Source organism: Glycine max, chromosome 12 (assembly GCF_000004515.6).
Source record: "Glycine max cultivar Williams 82 chromosome 12, Glycine_max_v4.0, whole genome shotgun sequence".
Lineage (NCBI taxonomy): Eukaryota > Viridiplantae > Streptophyta > Magnoliopsida > Fabales > Fabaceae > Glycine > Glycine max.
In genome coordinates, this window is record NC_038248.2 from 14286148 (window position 1) to 14308695 (window position 22548).

At 30.7% G+C, this 22548-nt stretch overlaps 1 protein-coding gene across 1 annotated transcript; it reads left to right on the top strand.

Moving 5' to 3' along the window:
• Positions 1–15538: 15538 nt before the first annotated feature.
• LOC100500420 (uncharacterized) lies at positions 15539–18566 on the top strand. The gene is made up of 4 exons (NM_001250861.2): positions 15539–15755; positions 16165–16248; positions 18061–18143; positions 18255–18566. The coding sequence occupies exons 1-4, from the start codon at positions 15614–15616 to the stop codon at positions 18372–18374; spliced, it is 429 nt and encodes a 142-aa protein (NP_001237790.1). The 5' UTR covers positions 15539–15613; the 3' UTR covers positions 18375–18566.
• Positions 18567–22548: the final 3982 nt, after the last annotated feature.

The window sequence follows — 22548 nt, forward strand, 5'->3', positions numbered from 1 at the left end:
TTTTCCCCTCTGTGTTTTGGCCACATAAATCTGTTTATTATGTTTTTGTGCACGATGAGAGGTGGGCTCTGGGTCACTGGATCATTAATCTAGGTTTTGATAAAAATTTATGGGCTTCATGAGCATAAAGGATGGTCTTGAACCTGTTCTCTTTGTTTTATTTGTTCACTGATTATGCACATTTTGGATTCATATAATATGCTCTGCTTAATAGATGGGAAATTGCTTAATAGACGAGAGAATTATGGTGAGCAGTAACACTGTTGTTCAAGTTTTAGATTTCTTAAACCAAAATTAAAGCCTCTGATGTATTTTATCTGTGTTGCCTTGAAGATCTTGTTTTTATCCTTTAATATCAAATATTCTTTAATGGCATCTCTCCGTACCTTGGTGCACGTGTATTGTGACTGCACTTTTGTGTGAGATGAGAAGGTACCAACTGAACTTAAGAAGGCTATAATGCAAGCTAGGATGGACAAAAAACTTACTCAGTCTCAGCTTGCTCAAGTATTACCCTCCCTTCAGCCGTTTTATATATATATATATATATATATATATATATATATATGATCGATCTCTTTATTTTCCTTATTAGCAGCTAGGCATTATCAATGATGTGCTTTGTTACTTGCAGCTGATCAATAAGAAGCCTCAAGTGATTCAGGAGTACGAGTCAGGGAAGGCCATTCTAAACCAGCATATAATTGGCAAGTTGGGAAAAGTCCTTGGGGCTAAACTGCGCGACAAGAAATAAGGAACTTAATGTCATGGTTGTGCATGTATTTTGCTATGCATGTCACTATGGGAGTGTTCTGTGTTTGCTAGCTAATTGTGTATATTTAAGACAGTTATATGGTTGTGAGGATGTGTGGCTTTAACCTGTTGGGATAAATAAAGTTGCATTTTCAGTATAACTCCTAAAGGTGTAATGAACTCAATTAAATTTGAATTGGGTGATGTGTTTGGTGTTGTGAACTTGACCAAAATTCATCCAAATTTGCATGCAATTAAATTAATAATATGGAAACCTTAAACTAATCACTTTTCATTCTCAAGGTAATATATTGTTATTCTTAAGGTAATACATTAATTGTTTTAGTGTTTATTTTTTTCTATTTATTTTAAGATATTACACTATTTTATGAATGTTACTACAAGTATATATTTATGATTTATTTTTGAATTTAATGTCTATACACTGATAAACTAAAATAGTTTTATATTATCACTTAATCACAAATTATCGTTTAAATAAATTTAAGATAATTATCTTAAAAGGTAATAAATTTATCATATAAGGTGGGATATGATTGGATGATTTTGTAAAAAAAAAATTGCTCGTTAGTACATAATCCTTTTTTATGTTTATCATATGAATATTTCAATATTTTAGGAATCCTGATTTTTTAAAATATTCTCACTATTATGCATGTAAAAAAAAAATCCTTAGTATTTTTTAGTTTGAGTTTTTTTTTCAAGATTTAAAGAGATGATAATTTTTTAATGACTTAATTCGATTCAAATGAAGTTGGACTAGTTGATAAAAAATGTAAATCGAATTTAATTAGATTGAGTAAAAAAAAAGACAAGATTCAATTAATTTAGGCCACTTATACCCTTACTAAATCCTACTTTTATCCGTTTGAGGTGTATCGGTTTTGAGATGAGTGTGTATTGACTTAATTTGGAGTCTGTTTTTTTTCCACTAACTTGAGAGAAGTTTTTAGAACCAACTTGTGTTTTGAAAGGGTCCAATATAATTTAATTTTATAGATTTTTTTAGTATTCCTTTTGTGTCAATATAATTGTTGTGTAAGAAAAAAAAATATATTTCAAAATAATTATCATTTTAATTTTAACATAACATTAATGACTATTTTTTTTACTTATATTCCTTATAGTATTAATGACGGATAACAAAAAAATTATAAATAAAATAATAATGATAAGGTTAATTTTATAAAATTGACATTTTCTTTTATCCATTTAATAGTTTCTCTTGATCTGTGTAAAAAAAATCTAAGATGACAAATAATATGGGACAAAGGGAGTAATATATTAAAATGTGCCTATGCATTTGTTGTAATAGGTAAAGAGTTTTATTTTTATTTTGAGTTTAATGATCATGTATCGACAATATAAAATAATTTTACAGTATAAAATATTTTTGTATTATCAATTAATTACATATTATTGTTGGTATGACTTAAGATAGTTATTATAAAAATAAACTAATTATAAATAATCAATAGTATGACTTTTAAGATAATTATTTTTTTTTTCAGTCCTATTTATAAGATCCAACTATCTAATTTATTAGGATTAAGAAAAATGATTAATTTAGTTGACAATAATATGTTGAATTTATAAATTTTCCCCCAAAACTATCATTGTTCTTAATACCTTTTTTTCCTCTTATAATTGTTTGTTATTACAACTTCTCTTTTTATTTGGAATATTTTAGTTTAAAAATAATTAATGCAAGAGACATTATGAATTGAGTCTTCTAAAATTGATCAAACACTATTTTCAATTTGGGTCTTTAAATACGACTAGAGGGAGTATACAAATTAACAAATTCATCATAAATATTAATTTGTGGTTGAATAGCAACATAAAATTGCTTTGCATTATTAGTGCATAGCCTATTTTTCTTTAAGTTTTATTTTATTTCTTTTGGAATTAAGTTCATCAAATAATTTTGAAAAATGTTACTTGTACATTTTTTTTACTTCTTGTTATTTGTACAACAATTTATACTAGAGTATAACAATTTGTAATTTTTTTTCCATAATATTTTTTGTATTTATCTCTCTTCTTAACATTTATTACATATAATAATGATAGTGAGATAAACATCAAAATTATTATTATAGAAATTGTTATATGAATTGTTGCATCTAATTTTTGTAGACCCGACATTAAATTGGTCAATACTCTTAAAGTTGTTTTTACTAAAAAAATAATATATAATATGTTATTTGGGAATATTGATTAAAGAAGTAAAAATGAAATATTTATATTGAAATGTGTAAAGATTTGATTTTGTATGTTTTTTAAATGTGTTCACATATGATTTTTAATAAAATATTTTCTCTTTTAATTTCATATCAATGTCCTTAGAGCATCTATAATACACAATTGATTAGATGAGTTACTTATTCTAATCTTGTGGGTCTTACTATTCCACATAGATTTAAGCACTCTACAAGAAAATTCACTCCTATCCCGATGTTGTTAAATTGAGTGTTGAACTTAATTTTATGAATGCTTGAAAATACTTCCTCTGTCTCTATTTATGAGGCATAATTAATTATTTACGCTTATTAAAATTTTTTATTAATTTAATTATTAGCATTAAATTTGTTTATAATTATAATATGTTTCCAAATTTTTTCTTAATTTTATTGGAAATCTATTCATCTTTTACAATCTCTATAGGAGAGAGAAAGAGACAATTCAAAGTATTTTAGTAAAAAAATAATTAATCCACAAGACAATTGAAATAAAGTCTTATAAAAAGGGATAAAATTTTCAAAACTGTCTTATAAATAGGAACATGGGAGTATGTTATTTATGATATAAATTTGTTAAGCAACAACCATTATATAAACAATGGTGCTTTTATAAGTAACACCATGTCATTTGTTTCGGTGGAAAAAAAAAAAGTTAAGCAATGTTGCTTAAAGTTAAGTAACTCATAGTAAGACCCTTGATCGAATTACATCCATTATAATAATTTTGGTTCTAGTTTCATGTTTCAACTAAAGTTTTTTGGTAACTAGGAGGTATTCGAGACTTCTTATTTAACACTTAATTAATCCCCTCCATTTTGGGATAAAAAGTACTTTTAGTTGCACCTTAATTTTGTTTTTTTCAAAGATTGTGTAACATTCCTTTAAAATGTATGCACTCAAAATAAACACGACAAGGTGATAAATTATTATTATTATTATTATTATTATTATTATTATTATTATACATTCAATTTTGTTGAGAAAAAGTTGCTCTAGAAGCTAAAGTTTTAATTATGACAAACTATCAAGAAACAAAACTTTAAGTATTTTGAACTTAGCTATTAATAGTTGCTTTGAATGCTTTTAAGAAAAATATGATAAATTCAGAAAGCATGGAAAATGTGTGAAGCATAGACTTATATAGTGGAAGCTTTTCATGACATAGATTCTGCATTCAGAATTAGGACTACCAAAAGGAGAATTATATAGAAGCTGGAAAAACAATCATATTTTCCAGGTCAAAGTGTAAATATCAGAAGTTGTATATGATCAAGAGCACATAGCTTTAGTCAAGGATAGATATAAGAAACTACACATGACTAAAGGATCATTAGAAGCTACACTACAAAAATGGTTTGTGAAGACAAATGTGTCTCACCATCCAAAAGCACACACCCAATTGAAGTCATGCATAAGTGTTAGGAAGCACTGATTTTGAAGTTGAGTTACTCACTATCCTTGGAAGATTTTCAAAGAAGGAAACATGTCCTAGTCGAAGAACAAACAACTAGTAGAATGAAGATTGAAGCACATTGCACTATAGTTAGAACAACATCTACAAAAGACATGTTGTAGATCAATCTTATGAAGATTTCCCATTGTTCAAATTTGAAAACAATGAGGAAACACTAAGACTTGTTGGGGATAAATATGTATGTTCAAGATCTAATCCATCATTTTATCAATTTCAGTAAAGAATTGTTCTTTATTTTATTATCATATTTATTATTTTATTAAATTATTAATTTGACAAGTCTTTGATTCAAATTAAAGACTTGCTATCATAATAGAGATTAAGATAATTAGAAACAAGTCCTTTATAATTTTAATCTAAATTATTCTTGATCGTAGAATTATTGTGAATAGGACATCAATAATCCGGATAGATCAATATATATGTAATGATCTTTATTGGATAAAGATTAATAGATTTTATATATTAAATTGAATATATAGATGATGTATATGTGGATGTCATCATTGAAATGACTCAATTGAGAATTTCTAATAGTTAATATTACCTTGATATGTCAATAGGAAGTTCTCAAGAAGAAATATAATAATTTCCTTTGACCCGAGATTATCATAGTAATTAACAAGTTATTTGTTATATTTTAATTTTGGACACCTAATGCCTTATGGCACTAGTTGAATGAATATTGGATATGATTGAATACTTATAGAATTAATGATTAATCAAGAAGGAATCCATCAACTCTAGGTAATGAGTTTGAACTCTGATAGAATTAAGATCTTGGCCAAGACAATTGAATGAAAAAAGAAAAGAGTTTTTTAAGTCATTCATTGATTAAATGTGTTAGTTTATTAGAGTTTGACAATACTACTATACTCTAGAGTTAACCTTGAGCTATAAATGATGAAATAAAATATTACATTATTCTTCTTCTATTGGTTTTTAAAGGTAAAAGATGTTATTTCATGCTATCCAGACGCTAAGGAGTGTTGCTAGATGCCCATCTTGATTAGTAAATTAATTATGATTAATCTACAGGTTTGGTATTGAACCTACGAGGTTACACATAAATAAGCGTTTCAATCTTTGCTAAAGAAAATAATTTATTTGATAATTAAATTAGAGAATTTAATTTAATCAAATAAATATTTTAGTGGAATATTATTATATTCTTTGCTAGCACCAAGAATATAATTAATATAAAAAAGAAGTATTACTTTATAAATGTGGAAGTTGTCCATAAAATAAGAATAATAGTATATTGTCATATATCAGGATCAAATCATGTGATTAATTATCGTAATTAGTCATGTGATTAATTATGATTTATTTTTGTCTTATATTAGGAAGTTTCTTAAAATAAAAGATACGAGATAGTTTTTATTTTTACAAAGGTAAAGAGACATGAAATTATTTTAAATAAAATCTTTCCTTTTTTCTATGAAAAAGGTCCAAATCTATATCTCTTTGACAGTATAAATAGAAGCATTTACCTGAGACAAACTGTACCAAAATCAAACTAGAAAAGTTCAAGCCTAGTTTTAGACCTGAAAGTAAAAAGAGAGTTTGCTCTTTAGAGTTTCACTCATCAAAGAGTTGATAAAAAAAGGTTGGTCTCGGTGTGGATACACGTAGAGTCTTCATATTATTGAAGAAAAATTTTGTTGCCTTAAGAGCTCATCAACAACTACACATCTAGTATGTTGTTTGATTCAATATAATTTAAATGCAACATAGATCCTAATTTTCTATTGTGAATGTGTTGAACACCTCTTTTGCCTTCAAGAGCAACAACTAGCTCTCAATGAATACATTTCAAATTTAAAATATGAAAGTTGTCTTAATAGTGGAGAAGAGCAGAGATGATGAAGATAACTCAAAAAGAGTTGCAAAAGATGGAGGATGAAGTTATGCATAATGTAACACCATGATCTAATCACACTAGAATGAGAAAGATCCAAGGTTGTGCATGTGTGGACTGTACAATTGAAGTTGACTTAAAGGAATTAATTGATACTACCTATACCAATGAGATACATCTATTTTTTGATAGCCCATTACTTAAGAACTCTACAGTTAAGCATGCTTCGCTTAGAGTATTTATGGGATGGGTGACCTTTTGGGAAGTTTCCCAAAAATTGTGCGAGTAAGGATAAAGCATGTTGAAAAGTATTGTGTTCGTTTGTAGGGATAGTCATTGACCCGGAAAGCAGCCAAAACAAATTATCAAGGTCTTGGAAAGGGTTACCTACGAAGGTTTTTAACCAACAAGGATGTTAAGTGAAGTGTCACCGTGTAAAGTGATGTAAATTGTGAGTCATCGAGACGTCAATAATTAGGGGCGTTACACATAATGGCTAACGACGAGAACTTGGACAACTCATGCAACAATTTGAATTCAACCTCCAACAACCATAAATGACTTACTTCATATCTCTTTGTATATTGATCAAATTAGAAGGAGTAACTTGCAAGGAAAGAGTACCAAAAAGAGAGGGTAACATAAAAAAAGAGTCTATCTAGATTACCCCTATTAGAAGAAACTTCCTTAGCCAAAACACACTAGGTGGAGCCATAGCAGGAGTGTCTCTGAACACCTTCATATGAGGAGCCTTAGTAGAATGTATCCCAAAAAGTATAGTGTCCTTCCCCATGGGTTAATGGGACACAGAAAAGTAGTCATAGGGATTACTACTTCTATAGTTTAGAGTGAATACAACAATTGTTGTGTGAGTCTAGTTCCAATTACTACTATTGGTGTGAAGCCTGAAGAGACTTTTGAAAGAATACTTGGGTAGAGCCTACAAATGTTTTAAGAATATTTGGGGTTGAAGCCTAAAGAAGCTTTTCGAAAGAATACTTGGGTGAAACATAAAGAAGATTTTTTGAAAGAATACTTGGAGAAGTCGTCAAAGGCTTAGAGAATATTGAGTGGATAATCTGAAGGTTTCTCTACTAATTCCCATACATCATTTCTTTCAAATTGATTTAATTCTTCTTGCATAGCTACTATCCAATGGTCATCTATAATAGCTTCCTTAAAGTTTTTAGGTTCTATTAATGAAATAAATGTCATATTATTGCATAAATCTTTAAGAGAGTGTCTAGTTGTTACCCCTTTTGAGATATCACCAATGATATTGTCAAGAGGATGATTTCTTGAACTTTTCCATTCTTTGGGAAGATTATCATTTTCTTGTGCTGTGTCATCTTGATCATCCTTGTCTTCATCATCTCTTTTTCTTTTCAGATTTCTTTCTTCATTTTGTGTATATTCCAAAGTATCTGCAATATCATCAAGAAACTCCTTTCTCGGGGAGGTAATATTAGTTTCATCAAAAGTAACATGTATTGATTCCTCAATTGTCATGGTTCTTTTGTTGTATATTCTAAATGTTTTACTATGTAAGGAATACCCAAGGAAGATACCCTCATCTGCCTTAGCATCAAACTTTCCTAGGCTTTCTTTACCATTGTTTAGAACAAAACATTTACATCCAAAAACATGTAAATGTGCAATGTTTGGTTTTCTATTGTTGAAAATTTCATATGTGGTTTTCTTAAGAATATGTCTGATTAAGGCTCTGTTCATAATATAACATGCGGTGTTAACCGCTTCTGTCCAAAAGTATTTTGGAAGAGGTGTGTCATTTAAAAGAGTTCTAGCAATTTCTTCTAGGGCTCTATTTTTCCTTTCTACTACTCCATTTTGTTGGAGTGTCCTAGGTGTAGAAAAGTTGTGTTCTATGCCATATTCATCACAAAACATTTCAAAATCATTGTTTTCAAATTCACCTCCATGATCACTTCTGATGGAGATAATTTTGAGATTCTTTTTGTTTTGAATGACTTTGGCAAGTCTTATAAATGCATGAAATGCATCATTTTTATGAGTAAGAAATAAAGTCCAAGTATACCTAGAATAGTCATCAACAATTACTAATGCATAGTAACTTCCACCAAAACTCATGACCCTAGATGGTCCAAACAAATCCATGTGTAATAATTACAATGGTTGAGTGGTGGAAACAATATTTTTAGATTTAAAAGATACTTTTGTTTGTTTACCTTTTTGACATGCATCTCATAACTTATCTTTTTCAAATTTTAATTTAGGCAAACCAATAACTAGATCTTTTGAAATTAATCTATTTAGATGATCCATGTTAATATGAGCAATTCTCTTATGCCATAATCATGGATCACAATCTTTACTTAAAAAACATCTATCATTTTCAAATTTTTGTTTTAAATCAATCATGTAAACATTATTTTCTCTAAAACCTATATGTTCAATATCTTTGTCATGCTCATGCTTAATAACACATTTTTCAGAATCAAAAGATACTTTATATCCTCTATCACATAATTGACTAACACTTAATAAGCTATGCTTCAATCCTTCTACAAGCAACACATTTTCAATAGGAGTAGAAGAACTCGTACCTATTTTACCGACTCCAATAATTTTGCCTTTGTTGTTGTCACCATATGTAACGTGTCCACTTTTCTTGGGGAAAATGGTTGTGAATTTGGATACATCTCCTGTCATGTGCTTGGAACATCCACTGTCTATGTACCACTTCTTCCTTACAGAATCTTCTTTGTTATTCTCATCAGATTTTGTCATGAGAAACAAGTTGACTTAGTCTTCATCATGATCTTGGAATAACCTGTTCCTGGAAATACTTTTGAAAGACAAAGAATCTAAAAAGGCCATTAATCTTGAAGTGGTTAAACTTTCTACAAGACACCTGCTCTGATACCACTTGTTGGATCAAGTGGCCTCAGAATAATTAAAAAGAGGGGGTTGAATTAATTATTCCTAAACCTTTACTAATTAAAAATTTATTCTTCTAGGGATTTTACTATGTTGTTAAGTGAATAAGGAGTAGAAGAGAAACTTAACCAAAAGTAAAAGCGGAAATTAAAATGCACAGCGGAAAGTAAAAGAGTAGGGAAGAAGGAGACAAACACACAAGAGTTTTTATACTGGTTCGGCAACAACCCGTGCCTACATCCAGTCCCCAAGCGACCTGCGATCCTTGAGATTTCTTTTCCAACCTTGTAAAAATCCTTTTACAAGCAAAGATCCACATGGGATGTACCCTCCCTTGTTCTCTTTGAACCTAGTGGATGTACCTTCCACTAGAACTGATCCACAAGAGATGTACCATCTCTTGTTCTCAGTCAAACCCAAGTAGATGTACCCTCTATGTGTACCACAAAGGATGTACCCTCCAATGTGTTAAGACAAAGATCTCAGGCGGTTAAACCTTTGAAACTTTGTGAATGGGGATACAAAAGAATTTTCAGACGGTTAGTCCTTTGAAATCTTTTGTATAAGGGAAAGGGAAGAATCAAAAGAATTCTCAGACTGTGTCGTTTTGAATTCTTTGACAAGGGAGAAGGGAGACACAAAAGAATTCAGGCGGTTAGTCCTTTGTTCTTTTGGAAAAGGGAGAAGAGAGAAACAAAAAGAATTCAGGCGGTTAGTCCTTGGCGAATTCTTTTCGGCAAAGGGAGAAGAGAATGAAAAGAATGAATAGCACAAGTTTTCAAGGTTTAGAAAACCAGAAAACTTTGGAAAGCTTTTGGCAAAAGGAAGAAGAAGAAGAAGTTCAAAGAGACTCAAAAATCAATGTGGAAAACTGCTTGTATATAGAATGAATTGGAAAAGATGGATGTATAGATTGATTTATAAAATGCAAAACAAAGCCTTGCTTTTATAGACTCTTCATGTCTGGTCAAGAGAACCATTTAGAAGAGTTATGACTTTTAGAAAAACTTAAAATTGATTTGAAAAAGTCAAAAACCATTTGAAGAGTTACATCTTTTGATTTATTCAGAAACAATCACTGGTAATCGATTACCAAATCAGTGTAATCGATTACACAAAGCTTTTTTGTGAAATAATGTGACTCTTCTCATTTGAATTAGAATTTCAACATTCAAGCACACTGGTAATCGATTACCAAAACATTGTAATCGATTACAACTTTTTGAAATCAATTGGAATGTTGTAAATTCAGTTGAAAGCTTTTTGAAAATCATTTTGCTTACTGGTAATCGATTACAACAATCTGGTAATCGATTACCAGAGAGTAAAAACTCTTTGGTAAACATGTTTTGAGAAAAATCCATGTGCTACTCAGTTTTTGAAAAAAACTTTTTCATACTTATCTTGATTAATTCTTCTCTTGATTTTTGAATCTTGAGTCTTGAATCTTGATCTTGATTCTTGGAAGCTTGAACCTTGAATCTTGATTCTTGAAATTAAATTTCCTCTTGAACCTTGAAATGTTCTTGATTCAATCTCGAACATCTTGAACTCATTCTTTGATTCTTGAGATCATCATCTTTGTTATCATGAAGTTGTTCTTGATCTTTGAGCTTTTTGTCATCACCTTTGTTATCATCAAAACTTCTTTGAATCAATCTTGATTCATCATGAAGCTTGCTTCTACACTCATGCAACAATTTGAATTCAACCTCCAACAACCATAAATGACTTACTTCATATCTCTTTGTATATTGATCAAATTCGAAGGAGTAACTTGCAAGGAAAGAGTACCAAAAAGAGAGGGTAACATAAAAAAAGAGTCTATCTAGATTACCCCTATTAGAAGAAACTTCCTTAGCCAAAACACACTAGGTGGAGCCATAGCAGGAGTGTCTCTGAACACCTTCATATTAGTAGAATGTATCCCAAAAAGTATAGTGTCCATCCCCATGGGTTAATGGGACACAGAAAAGTAGTCATAGGGATTACTACTTCTAAAGTTCAGAGTGAATACAACAATTGTTGTGTGAGTCTAGTTCCAATTACTACTATTGGTGTGAAGCCTGAAGAGACTTTTGAAAGAATACTTGGGTAGAGCCTACAAATGTTAAAAGAATACTTGGGTGAAACCTAAAGAAGATTTTTTGAAAGAATACTTGGAGAAGTCGTCAAAGGCTTAGAGAATATTGAGTGGAACTTGCAAATGTTTAGAATACTAGGGTGTAGGAGCCTGTGAAGACTTCAAGAAAGAAATAATACCATAATTAGGTGCTTGGTCTTAGTGAAGAAAACCTTATAAAGGATTTACTCAGATATTTTATCAAAAGGTTTTTTCAAAACAATTTTATCATTCAAAAGCAACACTTACTCTGAGAAAGAAAAGTGATTATCAAATTTTGTTGGGCCACAAAATATGAGAATTTAAGAGTAGCTTTTGAAGCAGTAATGTTCCGCCCCTGTACTACTTGTTATTATGGATTCAAAATCTTATCGGCAAGTGTACCGAGTCGTGCAAGTAATAATAAAACGGTAAGAAATCGAGTATCTAACTCAGGAAACTTGTTTCATTTAGTGAAGCATCATTCAATAAGTAGGCATTTGTATAAAAAAACAATGAACATGAATAAAACTATAGTGTTTGCTATTCTAATTACAAAAAATATGAGCAAGTGGGTGTTAAAACAAATAATTAAAAGCGTTGGGTCTTCCTATTGAGTTACTTGATGCAATTAAAGGTTTTTCTCTATTCAAAGATGTTCATGTGTTCTATATTGAGGACAACATTCCCAAACATCGATGTCTCGCATGAATGGGCTAATTCTAATAAAACTTCTTTCTCGGATGTCTCGTCGAACTTAGCTTAACTAAACAACATTAGGGTCACAACATAATAAAACTAAATTACCGCACTCCGTGTCCAGACATACGATAACCTAGCCCATTCTATCTAGTTCTAAGGATGCAGTACATTTTCCAATGCTAAAGCTCCTAACTTTACATACAAATGGGTGATCAAGCCATAAGCATGCATAGATTAAGCACATATAGAAATATTGAACACATAAAAACAACTTTAAATAGATAGGATAAGGATTTACATCAAATTCTCAGCAGAATTTCCCAACAGGGGTTTAGCCTTCCATCACAAGGTAGCACTTTTCACAAGCAGAAAGGGGTTTTCAGAGAAAATAACATATTACACATTGGTGGGGATGTCTCATCCACCTCTAGAAACCTAGAAATCACTCCTAAACCTAAGATCCTCCTAAAAGCTAAGGTTTTTGCTTCCTTCCTGTGTTTTGCACCTCTATTCTCTGTTCTTCACACTCTATCTGCCAAGCTCTCTCTTTTTCTTCATTTCAGGCTTTAAAAAGGACTTTCTGTCCTCGAAGGTGCGCTTAGCGCCATTTATGCGCTTAGCACGAGTAAGTGAACTTTGGCTTAGCGAGCCAGGCACATTAAGCGCCAGAAGAGACAGATGACTCGCTGTGCGATTTGGTTACGCGCTGGGCGCGTGCTTGCGTGGCAGATTCCCTTCAAGATTCCTCTTACTCGTTAAGAGGGCTGATGTTTCGCTTAGCGGATGATACTCGTTGAGCGCATGGTCCAGGCTTAGCGAGACACCAGTTGCTGCACCTTCCAATTTTTCTCCTTTTTGCCTGAAAATGAAGTGAAATTTGCATTAATTCCATGTGGAGAGTATATACTGAGCAAAGTTTAAACTAACAAGAAAATATTTACAATCCTACGAAAAGAACCATAAATTAGGGAAAATATATACATTTTGGAAAACTTTTCTATACAAAAGTTAGTCGTAGTTTACTTGGAGAGTTTACTGTTAATTATTATTTTTTCTGAGTACTTAAGAAGACAAAGACATACTTCTTGATAACTTATGATTTCCAAGCAAGAAGTTTGAGAAAAAAAATTAGAAGCAAGTGTGTTTTGCGCAAAAAATTGTTTAGTCGGTTCATGTGCCACTATTCAACCCCCTTTACCAAATGATCCACTTCAAATTTTTCTTTTGTCTACTTCTATAAGTTTTTTTTTCTTTTCATTCAAAAATGACATTGGAATCGTTATCGACATCAACATAGTTGAAATTGAAACCTTCTACTCCCTCGACAACACTGTCCTTAACATCTTTGTCGTCCTTTGCAGCGACTTCAGTGCCATCCTTTCCGCCTCCTTCGTCACCATCTATGTTGCAGCATTTTGCGTAGATGGTGACAAAAACAAAGTTGATTTCATACCCTTTGTTAAGAATGTGATATTTTACCTCACCATCAAGATTTTCATTTAACAATATGATGAGTTCATTGGCTTCTAATTGCTCTTCGTTGGGCTTGTGTTCTACATGGATTTGGGGATGGCAGATCGCAAAGGAAAGTGTTTTGTTGTAAGAACGATGGGTGTTTGGGGGAAGGATAGGGATGACAATGCTCATGGTCTAGGTAAGGTCCTATAGTACCTGTCTTCATACCCGCATAAAATTGTACCCCACCCCTTACCCACACGGGTAGCAACCTTAATCTCCATTCCTATACCCGCTGGGTACCTATATACCCATACCCACAACTCACACTTTACTTATGTATGAAGTTAATAAACCAATAAAAATATAATAATTAAAGATTTACTACAAGTAAATTAAAAAGTCACTCTTAAATAATCTAAGCATCCACACATAATATTAAAAATAAACAAACATAATATTGATTTGTTCAAACTAAATTCATAAATAAATAACCTTACAAAAAAATTATCCAACATAGTGATTCTTAAAGTTAATATCTTAATGACTTAACAAAATTTTTAATTAAACTAGAACATCATGTGATGACGATATGCATAAATTTATTATTCTTGAATTGAGTGAGACAAATATCATATAAGATATGTTAAATCTAATACACAAAACAATATTTGGGATTTACAAGTCAATCCAAAACCAAAATGCTATTTGAAAGCATATGGATGATATTGGCCTCAACATAAAAACACTAATGTGAAATTTACAAACCAAAACCATAGTTGTATACTCATATTCAATTGTCCCAACATAAAAGTGTTTACATGAAATAAAATCAATGATAGATCCTTAATTAGTTTACTAACCTCAATTATGACATCAACACTTAAATTGAAAAACGTGAATTGTGGCTTTAAAATACCAATTAAATTAGAAAAATATAATTATTTTTTTACAAAAACGTATATGTATAATATAAATTATTTACTTAAATAACATATTTTAATTACATTAATATATATAATATATATGACATGTGCAGGACAAGATGAGTATTATAGTTCCCGTACCCACACACACTCATCCCCCCCCCCCCCCCCAAATTGCGGGTAAATACCCATCCCTAACCCCAATAAACAAGTAGTTATCCTGCGTACTTGTGGATACTTTTGTGGATACTGGTAGGGTAAGAGTATATTTTGTCATCCCTAGGGAAGGAGGAGAGGTGGAGTGAGAAGAGAGGGAAAAAAGGATAAAATAGAAAAAGGAGAGAAAAAAAAAAGAAAAAATAACATCTTTGTAATTATATATTTATCACATCCAACTATCCCAATTTATTTCTCATGTGGGACATCTCAAGTCTCCCATGCTAGCTTGTGTTTGATAATCAATTGTAACAAAAAACATGAAGACTTAAATTGCATATTTTACTATTGATTTATCAACTTTTCATGAATTTCATTGTCCAAGGTTTTTCTTTCTCAAAGTTCACTATTATGTTTTTATTTTTATTTTGTGTATTTTACCATTCAAGTTATTTTTTATTTTCATATATTTTATGATTATATTTTTTTAATTTTCACACATTTTATCATTATGTTAATAACAAAATGATATTATTCAAAAAAATTGATGACACAATAACGTCATTCTTAAGATCATGTCAATACCTTGTTAGATACAAAAATGTGTGCATACTAAAAAAAATATGATGATAAAAAGCATGAAACAAAATTTTAAATGATAAAATATACAAAATAATAATAATAATTGAGTGATAAAATGTGACATTAACCCAAAACAAAATACTTCCTCCACTTAAAATAAATACAAATAATTCATCTTCCTAATGTGAAAAACTAAAATATCTAATAATTATAATTTTAAAAAATAATTCGACAAATTAACTAATATAAAACGAAAAAAGGAATTGGGATTTGGAAATCCTTTTCTGTTTGCTCCATCCAAATACAGAAATATCATTTTCCGAGACAATCCCATCTTCCATTTCCATCTTCAATATTTCTTCTCATCGAGAAGCTTCGCGAACGAAAACAAAGAACCCTAGACAGATCCATTCCATAGCCATGTCAGGTGTTGGCCCTCTATCTCAGGATTGGGAACCCGTCGTCCTCCGCAAGAAGGCTCCCACCGCCGCCGCCAAGAAGGACGAGAAAGCCGTCAACGCCGCCCGGCGCTCCGGCGCGGAAATTGAAACCCTAAAAAAGTGTTCGTTCCCAAAACCCTCATCGAAAAAAAACATATAATAAATATTCGAATAGTTGTTCGTCGCGTGTTGATTATCTGACAAATATAAATTTCTTCTCACGAATTGATCAGTTTATTGTCTTTTTTATTTTTTTGAAATCTCGGATTTGAACGTGTTCTCTTGTGATTGTTGCTGCTGCCTTTGATGATTTGGTGTTAAAGGGTTAGGAGAAAAAATGATATTGATAACTAATTAGTTTGGATGGAAAAAGGGTTTGGGAAAAATTAATTAAATATTTTCTTATGGAATGGTTGTGGACGTGTCTTATGTGTTTGTTTCTTTTTGATCTTTTTTGTTCTTCTTTTGTTGATAAGCTTTTTTATTTGGATGGTTTGAATTGTGATTGTTCAATTGTTGTTGTTGTTACAGATAATGCTGGGACAAATAAAGCAGCATCTAGCAGCACTTCATTGAACACTAAGAGGCTGGATGATGATACTGAGAATCTAGCTCGTGAGTATTACAACATATAGATAGAGAACTAGTTTATTTTTTCATGTTTTTTTTTACCGTTGATAGAACTTCAGTGCTTCTACTTTTGAATATACAGTTATATGGGAAGAATCAAGAGGTGAATTATCTAAACAATGTTTTTGTCCATAAGGGTGTGTGTGTGCAGTTAGGGGATATTCCCAAATGACTTCTTTGTCCAGCTTTAGTTTTTTTAAGCTACAAATTTTTGCTTGGAGCATGTTGTTCTGTATGGTAGTTTTATGTATTTTCTTTTGACTCTTACTAAACTATGGGGGTTCTGTCTTTTTTGTGTTGAAGCATTAATTGAGCTGGAGATGCCACTGTCTCACCATCACAGTAGCTAAAAATGAGTTTACTACTGCTAACTTTTGGAGTGTTTGGTGGTGTTAATGATTAATGATTAGAGATGTTACACAGAATCATTTGTGCATCTTCACCAAGCAACTTTAGATTTTGGGGTAGTTGGTTCATGACATGGTATTAGAGCCTCTAAGTCATCTAAAATTTGATTCTTGCTTTCCTCATTCTTCCAATAAAAAGTGGAATTTCTGCTCAAGGTAGGGGGGCTGAGCATTAATCACACTTGGAACTCAAAGGGATCTTCTTTGAGGGTGTGTGTTGGAGATAAGAATGTTCACCTAATAACTTAAAATTTGAGATAGTTAGTTCATTGAGTTTTAACATAATTGCTAGGTAGGAAATTCATAAATCTTTTGGTGGGACTTTAGTTGTATTTTCTTGTTTGATTTTGTCACTCATTGACTCAAATTGAAGTTATAGAAATTAATGTTAATTCTTTATCCTAAGCACTAATAAACAAAATGTATGCATAACTTGGAATTATGAATTAGAACTTATTTCAATGTCCTTTCTTAAGAATTGGTGGAAATGATGACATTGGTTCAAATGAGGAAAATTTTTAACCCCCTCGCCAACCAAAATAAAGTTTTTTTTTCTGCAAAGTGATTTGCTGCTTTATTGCCCTATATGCAGTTTCTATGTTGAATGATACTATTTTTACAAATTTGCCATTATAAATTTTAGTCCTGTATACAATCTGTTTCTTACATACTTATCATGTAAGATTGAATGGATAAAAAATAGCTCCTCTCACACTTTTACTTGATGATATGACACTATGTATTTTGGGTACATAAATCTGTTTCTTATCTTTTACTTCTGTTCAATGTGATGTGGAACTGCTCTAGTCCTGGATCCACTCTAGGTTTTGAAAAAAAAAATCTGCAGGCTTCATGAGCATAAAACTTGATTGAACCTTATGCTCTCTTGGTTTTAGTTTGTTTACTGATTGTGCATATTTTGGATTTTGATTCATATAAGGTTTATACTTGTGCCAACTTTTTGTTTTAGTCTTTCTACCTAAACTCTACCTTTTAATCTTTCTACCCAAACTCTACGTTTTAGTCCCTATACAATTTATAATGTTTTTGTGCTCATGCCTCGATTAGTGGTGATTTGCACTGCCAGAAAACTAACAAGGACGAAAACATAAAAATTGCTCATATAGGGACTAAACTGTAGTATTTTTAGGTATAGGGATTAGGGACTAAAACGGAAAGTTGGTGTAGGTATAGGAACCAAATGATTAATTAAACCTTCAATATCAGTAGCGCTCCAGTTTTAGATTTCTTAAACCAAGTTAAAGCATCTGATGCATTTTCTCTGTCTCACCTTGAAGATCTTGTTTCTATCCTTTAATGTCATATATTCTTTAATGGCTTCTCTTCCTAACTTGGTGCAAAAATGATGTAATTGAACTTTTGGGTGCAGATGAGAAGGTACCAACTGAACTTAAGAAGGCTATAATGCAAGCTAGGATGGACAAGAAACTCACTCAGGCTCAGCTTGCTCAAGTATTGCTTTCTTCTCTGTAGATTTTTTTTTGAATATATTATTCATTATTGGTCTCTTTTTTTTCCTACTAGTATTTAGGCATGATCAATGATGTGCATTGTTACTTGCAGCTGATCAATGAGAAGCCTCAAGTGATCCAGGAGTACGAGTCAGGGAAGGCCATTCCAAACCAGCAGATAATTGGGAAGTTGGAAAGGGCTCTTGGAGCAAAATTGCGTGGCAAGAAATAAATTAAACTAATGCTATGGTTTTGCATGTAGCTTGGTTTACATATCACTAACTCACTATGGGAGTGTTATGTGTTTGCTCGCTAATTGTGTAATATGTAAGACAATTAAATGGTTGTGAGGACCTGTGGCTTTCACCTGTCACCTGTTCGACTAAATAAAGTTGCAATTAGTATAAATCCTACGTTTGCCTGCGATTGTGGAGGTGTTGGTTTTTTTGATACATTTTGCTATTTTTTTACACATCAAAACCGTGGAGGGGAAATTCACAGTCCTGGGGTTAGGGCGACTCGCGTAAAACCCCTAACCAAGGAGTTGTTTTTCGCAGGAATCGAGTCAGGGACCTTGTGGAGTATACTAGTACACACTCTCAAGCTTTACAGACCCACTATACTTCCACCAGGCCAAATCCCTTTGGGTTGTTGGTTTAGATGAAGTTTATGTGTATATTAACTTAATTTGAAGTTTTTTTTTCTTTAAATATTTTCTCTGGAGAAGTTGAGAACAAAATAATTGTCGACATGTTTGACTGACATTTTTTAAAGTTGATTTTGTTTTTGGAATGAACAAAAAAAAAGTTGCCTGCAATTTTCATTTGGTTTGTTACATATGTTATTATGGACTAGAGTTGTAAGTAGTTCATGGTGAATCAATTTTTTTCATTGTTGGATTCATCTAATCCCAATGGTTTTACTCTCCACATGGGAGTCTTTCTTTTGCAATCCTTTCTCTCCATCGTCCATTGATTCCTTACAACACCCTTCTCCTTTTTGTCTCTCTTATCATCATCATCATTATAGTCTTTAACGGCCTAGGTTTCACGATCACCACCATTGTCACCTATCACAGGCACGTCTTGTTGGGATTGAAACTTTGGGGACACAGAAAAAGAAGCAATGTGTGTCATCGACTTTGACGACAATTAATCATGTTTGTTGCCATCGGCTATTGTAACCCGTAGGCAATATACATGGTGACAATATTGTTGCCTTGTTGGAGTCGGATGATGGAGAAGTTATCGCATGAGTTTGACACTTTTAGTCCTTGTTGAGTGGTTTAGGATCATGTTGGGGATCTAGAGTAGAACCTCCTTGGTGGCTTTCCATGGCGTGAAAGTGGGTAGCATGGTGCTTGTGGATGATGATGACAAAGCGAACAAAACTGGTGTTCTAGTGATGGTTGCTAAAGATCCCAAAACTTGCATTGTAATATTGATTTGCTTGGTAATATGTACCTTCTGTGAGTGATTTGCATGTGAAGATATTGACAAAGGATTGAAGTTTAAGAAATGTCGTCACTATCATCGAAAATGATTCCCTGTGACAAACTATGGTGGTTGATAACATTATCTGGTGTAAAGGATATAAATTTGACATATTAAAAGAAATTAATGCAACAACTCAGAGTTATGATCATCGAAGTAATGACTATATTATAGTAGAAAATTTTGGACATATTTTAATTCTTTTATTCAATTGATTTTATAAATTTCTTACGAATATTTTAAGAAAAATGTTGTATTGTATGAATCCAAATTCGTGAAAGTTTAACGAAACAATATGATTGACCCAAAATGTTAAACTGAACATGTAGATACATAAAAATAAATTTTTATAGGGATCCACCAATAGTGGTTATGAATTTATCCTGCTTTGTACTCACTTTCGTAAAGATTTCTTTTACCGAATGGCACTACTCATTTTAAACTGCACCTGTTGCGTGTGTCATAGGCTCACAGCCAAATGATCTTTTTAAGTTCTTTTTCTTCTTTTTTTGGGGGATTAAGTTCATCGAATTAGTTTTTTTGTTATCACTTTTATGAAAATGAATAATTCTACGAAACAATTATAATAACAGTTTTGATAGGTCTATTGATCACCGATGCATCTGATTTCTCTGGACTAATAGACCTTTGATTAAATTGGACAATAGTATTATTTTAATATTAAAAGGTATTTTTTTTCTCTTTCCTTTTATTGTCACTTCCCTCTTAAATGTACACAGCCAAAAAAATTTCCAAAGAAAGATTTTTAAAGTATCATAATTTTTCATTATATAAAATGGGATTTACATTTCGAATCATAATTATCTTTTTTTCCTTTTTAAATATACAGTCAAAGAAAGATTTAAAAAAGAATCATAATTTTTTTTGTTACATAGAATATGATAAAATAATTTATTTTTTAAAATAACATACTTAAAGAGTAAGCATATTTTCTTGGTTACAAAAAGAATAAGCATATATTCCATAAAATAAAGGATGGAAGGAACCACTTCTTTTACTTTTCCAACATTTGTCCCTACCTTTAACAAACGGAATTTGATCCCTTTTAATTAATTAATTAACTAAACTTTCAGTATCAAAACGATGAGGAGGCAATTTAATCTATGTGAGTGTTTGATCGATTACATCAACTACAATTTTTTCTTTCGAAAAGGGATGTTTGACATTCCTTTAAAATGTATACACTCCAATAATAATGAGAAAATAAAAGAGAAAAGAGAGAGATTATTATGATATATAAACGGTAAACAAAACATATGGTTTTTTTATGCATAAAAAAAATTAATATGTCTAATCAATTATAAATCATTTCACCTATATTATTTTTAAATAATTATTATAAAAAATAAACTTATCATCTGTGATGATATTTTTTAATTTGTACATACAAATTCTAATTAAATTATTATAAGTAATCTTATATAAGAAAATAAATTGTAAAAGTAAAGGCATGTCCATAGGTTATCTAAAGTGGTTCCTATATGTGAATAAGAACCAATGTTTTTAAAATTGGACCCTCGATAGAAAAAGTGGTTGCGTCCTGATTGAATTAGTGTTATATATTTTTTTAATATTATATAATATTTTAAGTAATAAAATATATATAATTAAAAATTCAGGATTAAAAAATTATAAATTAATATAAATGACTAAATTATGTGTTTTATAAGAAAAAATTAATAATAGTTGACAAAATGATTGATATTTATATGAAATATTTGAATATATATAATTTTCTTTATCTTAAAAATATTTTATATCAAATTTAAAAATTGTAAAATTTTAAATTTTTTAAAAGATAAATAAAACTGGTTCAATACTTATTTTGGTCGATTATTTATTGATTCTCACTATTTATGAAATGTCTCAATTTTTTAAAGTGTTCAGATTGATCATTATGTTGGTTTCCAGTTGAACAGGTGGATCTGATCCGATTTTAAAAATATTAATAAGAGTATTGTATAAATAAAAGCAATAATCAGATGTGGGCTATTGTTAAAGCATCTATGCTTAAAAAAATAATTGATGTATGATAGTGAAATTTATTTAAGAGATGTATAACAAAATGTGAAGTTGAAAAAAATAAAAATAAGTATGATTTGACCTAAAGATGTATAAAAAGTAAGCAAGGGAGATATGATGGGTTTGAAATAACCTAATGAAATATAAAGAATAGAATGTAAAATATCAAGTTTATTGATTTTTTCATTCAATGGCATCACGAAAGCATAGCCTCAAAATTAAGATAACAAAGGGGATAAATTATTAATATCATTATACATTTATTTCTTTTATATTTATCACGTTTTTCTTTTCATTTTTGTCACATCACTTATTGTATTAATTTATCAATTTCTTTCTTTTCTTTAACGTTTTCCTCTCTGACGTCTTGTTTGGTAACATGAAAATAGGGTGAGGAGAGTGGAAATAAAATGAGTGAAAATAATGTTTTCTTACACATTTTTATTTCTCTTTATTTCTTTTCAACCAAACTTATTTAAATTTCTTTTTCTCACCTATCTTTATTTTTTTATCTATTCTATTTCTTTTCTTCCTGCCTAATAGACTCCTACTCTTCTTTTCTTCTGTACCCATACATCTTAAAAATAGGATGTACACTTAACTTTCTTCCAAAAGAGATAAGTATTGAAAGTCAAAAAATTATGAATCACACAAAAGTATATGGTCCAGGTAATGAAATACACATCATAATCACGATATATCCAAGAGCATTGAAGAATAACAAAACAAAACAAAAAAGGACAATGTCATTATGATACATTCATTTTTTTTTTTAACATGAACATTATACATATATCAACACCCCATTCGGTCTAACTTAATCAATTAAACATAAAATATATAAATTTTTATTTATTTTCGATTCTCACA

What these genes read in the sequence shown, in the direction of transcription:
- LOC100500420 (NM_001250861.2), top strand. Translation starts at nt 15,614, where the DNA reads ATGTCAGGTGTTGGCCCTCTATCTCAGGATTGGGAACCCGTCGTCCTC. An exon ending in TGATACTGAGAATCTAGCTC is followed by an intron (nt 16,249 to 18,060) that starts GTGAGTATTACA and finishes TTTTGGGTGCAG; the next exon opens with ATGAGAAGGTACCAACTGAA. An exon ending in CTCAGGCTCAGCTTGCTCAA is followed by an intron (nt 18,144 to 18,254) that starts GTATTGCTTTCT and finishes TGTTACTTGCAG; the next exon opens with CTGATCAATGAGAAGCCTCA.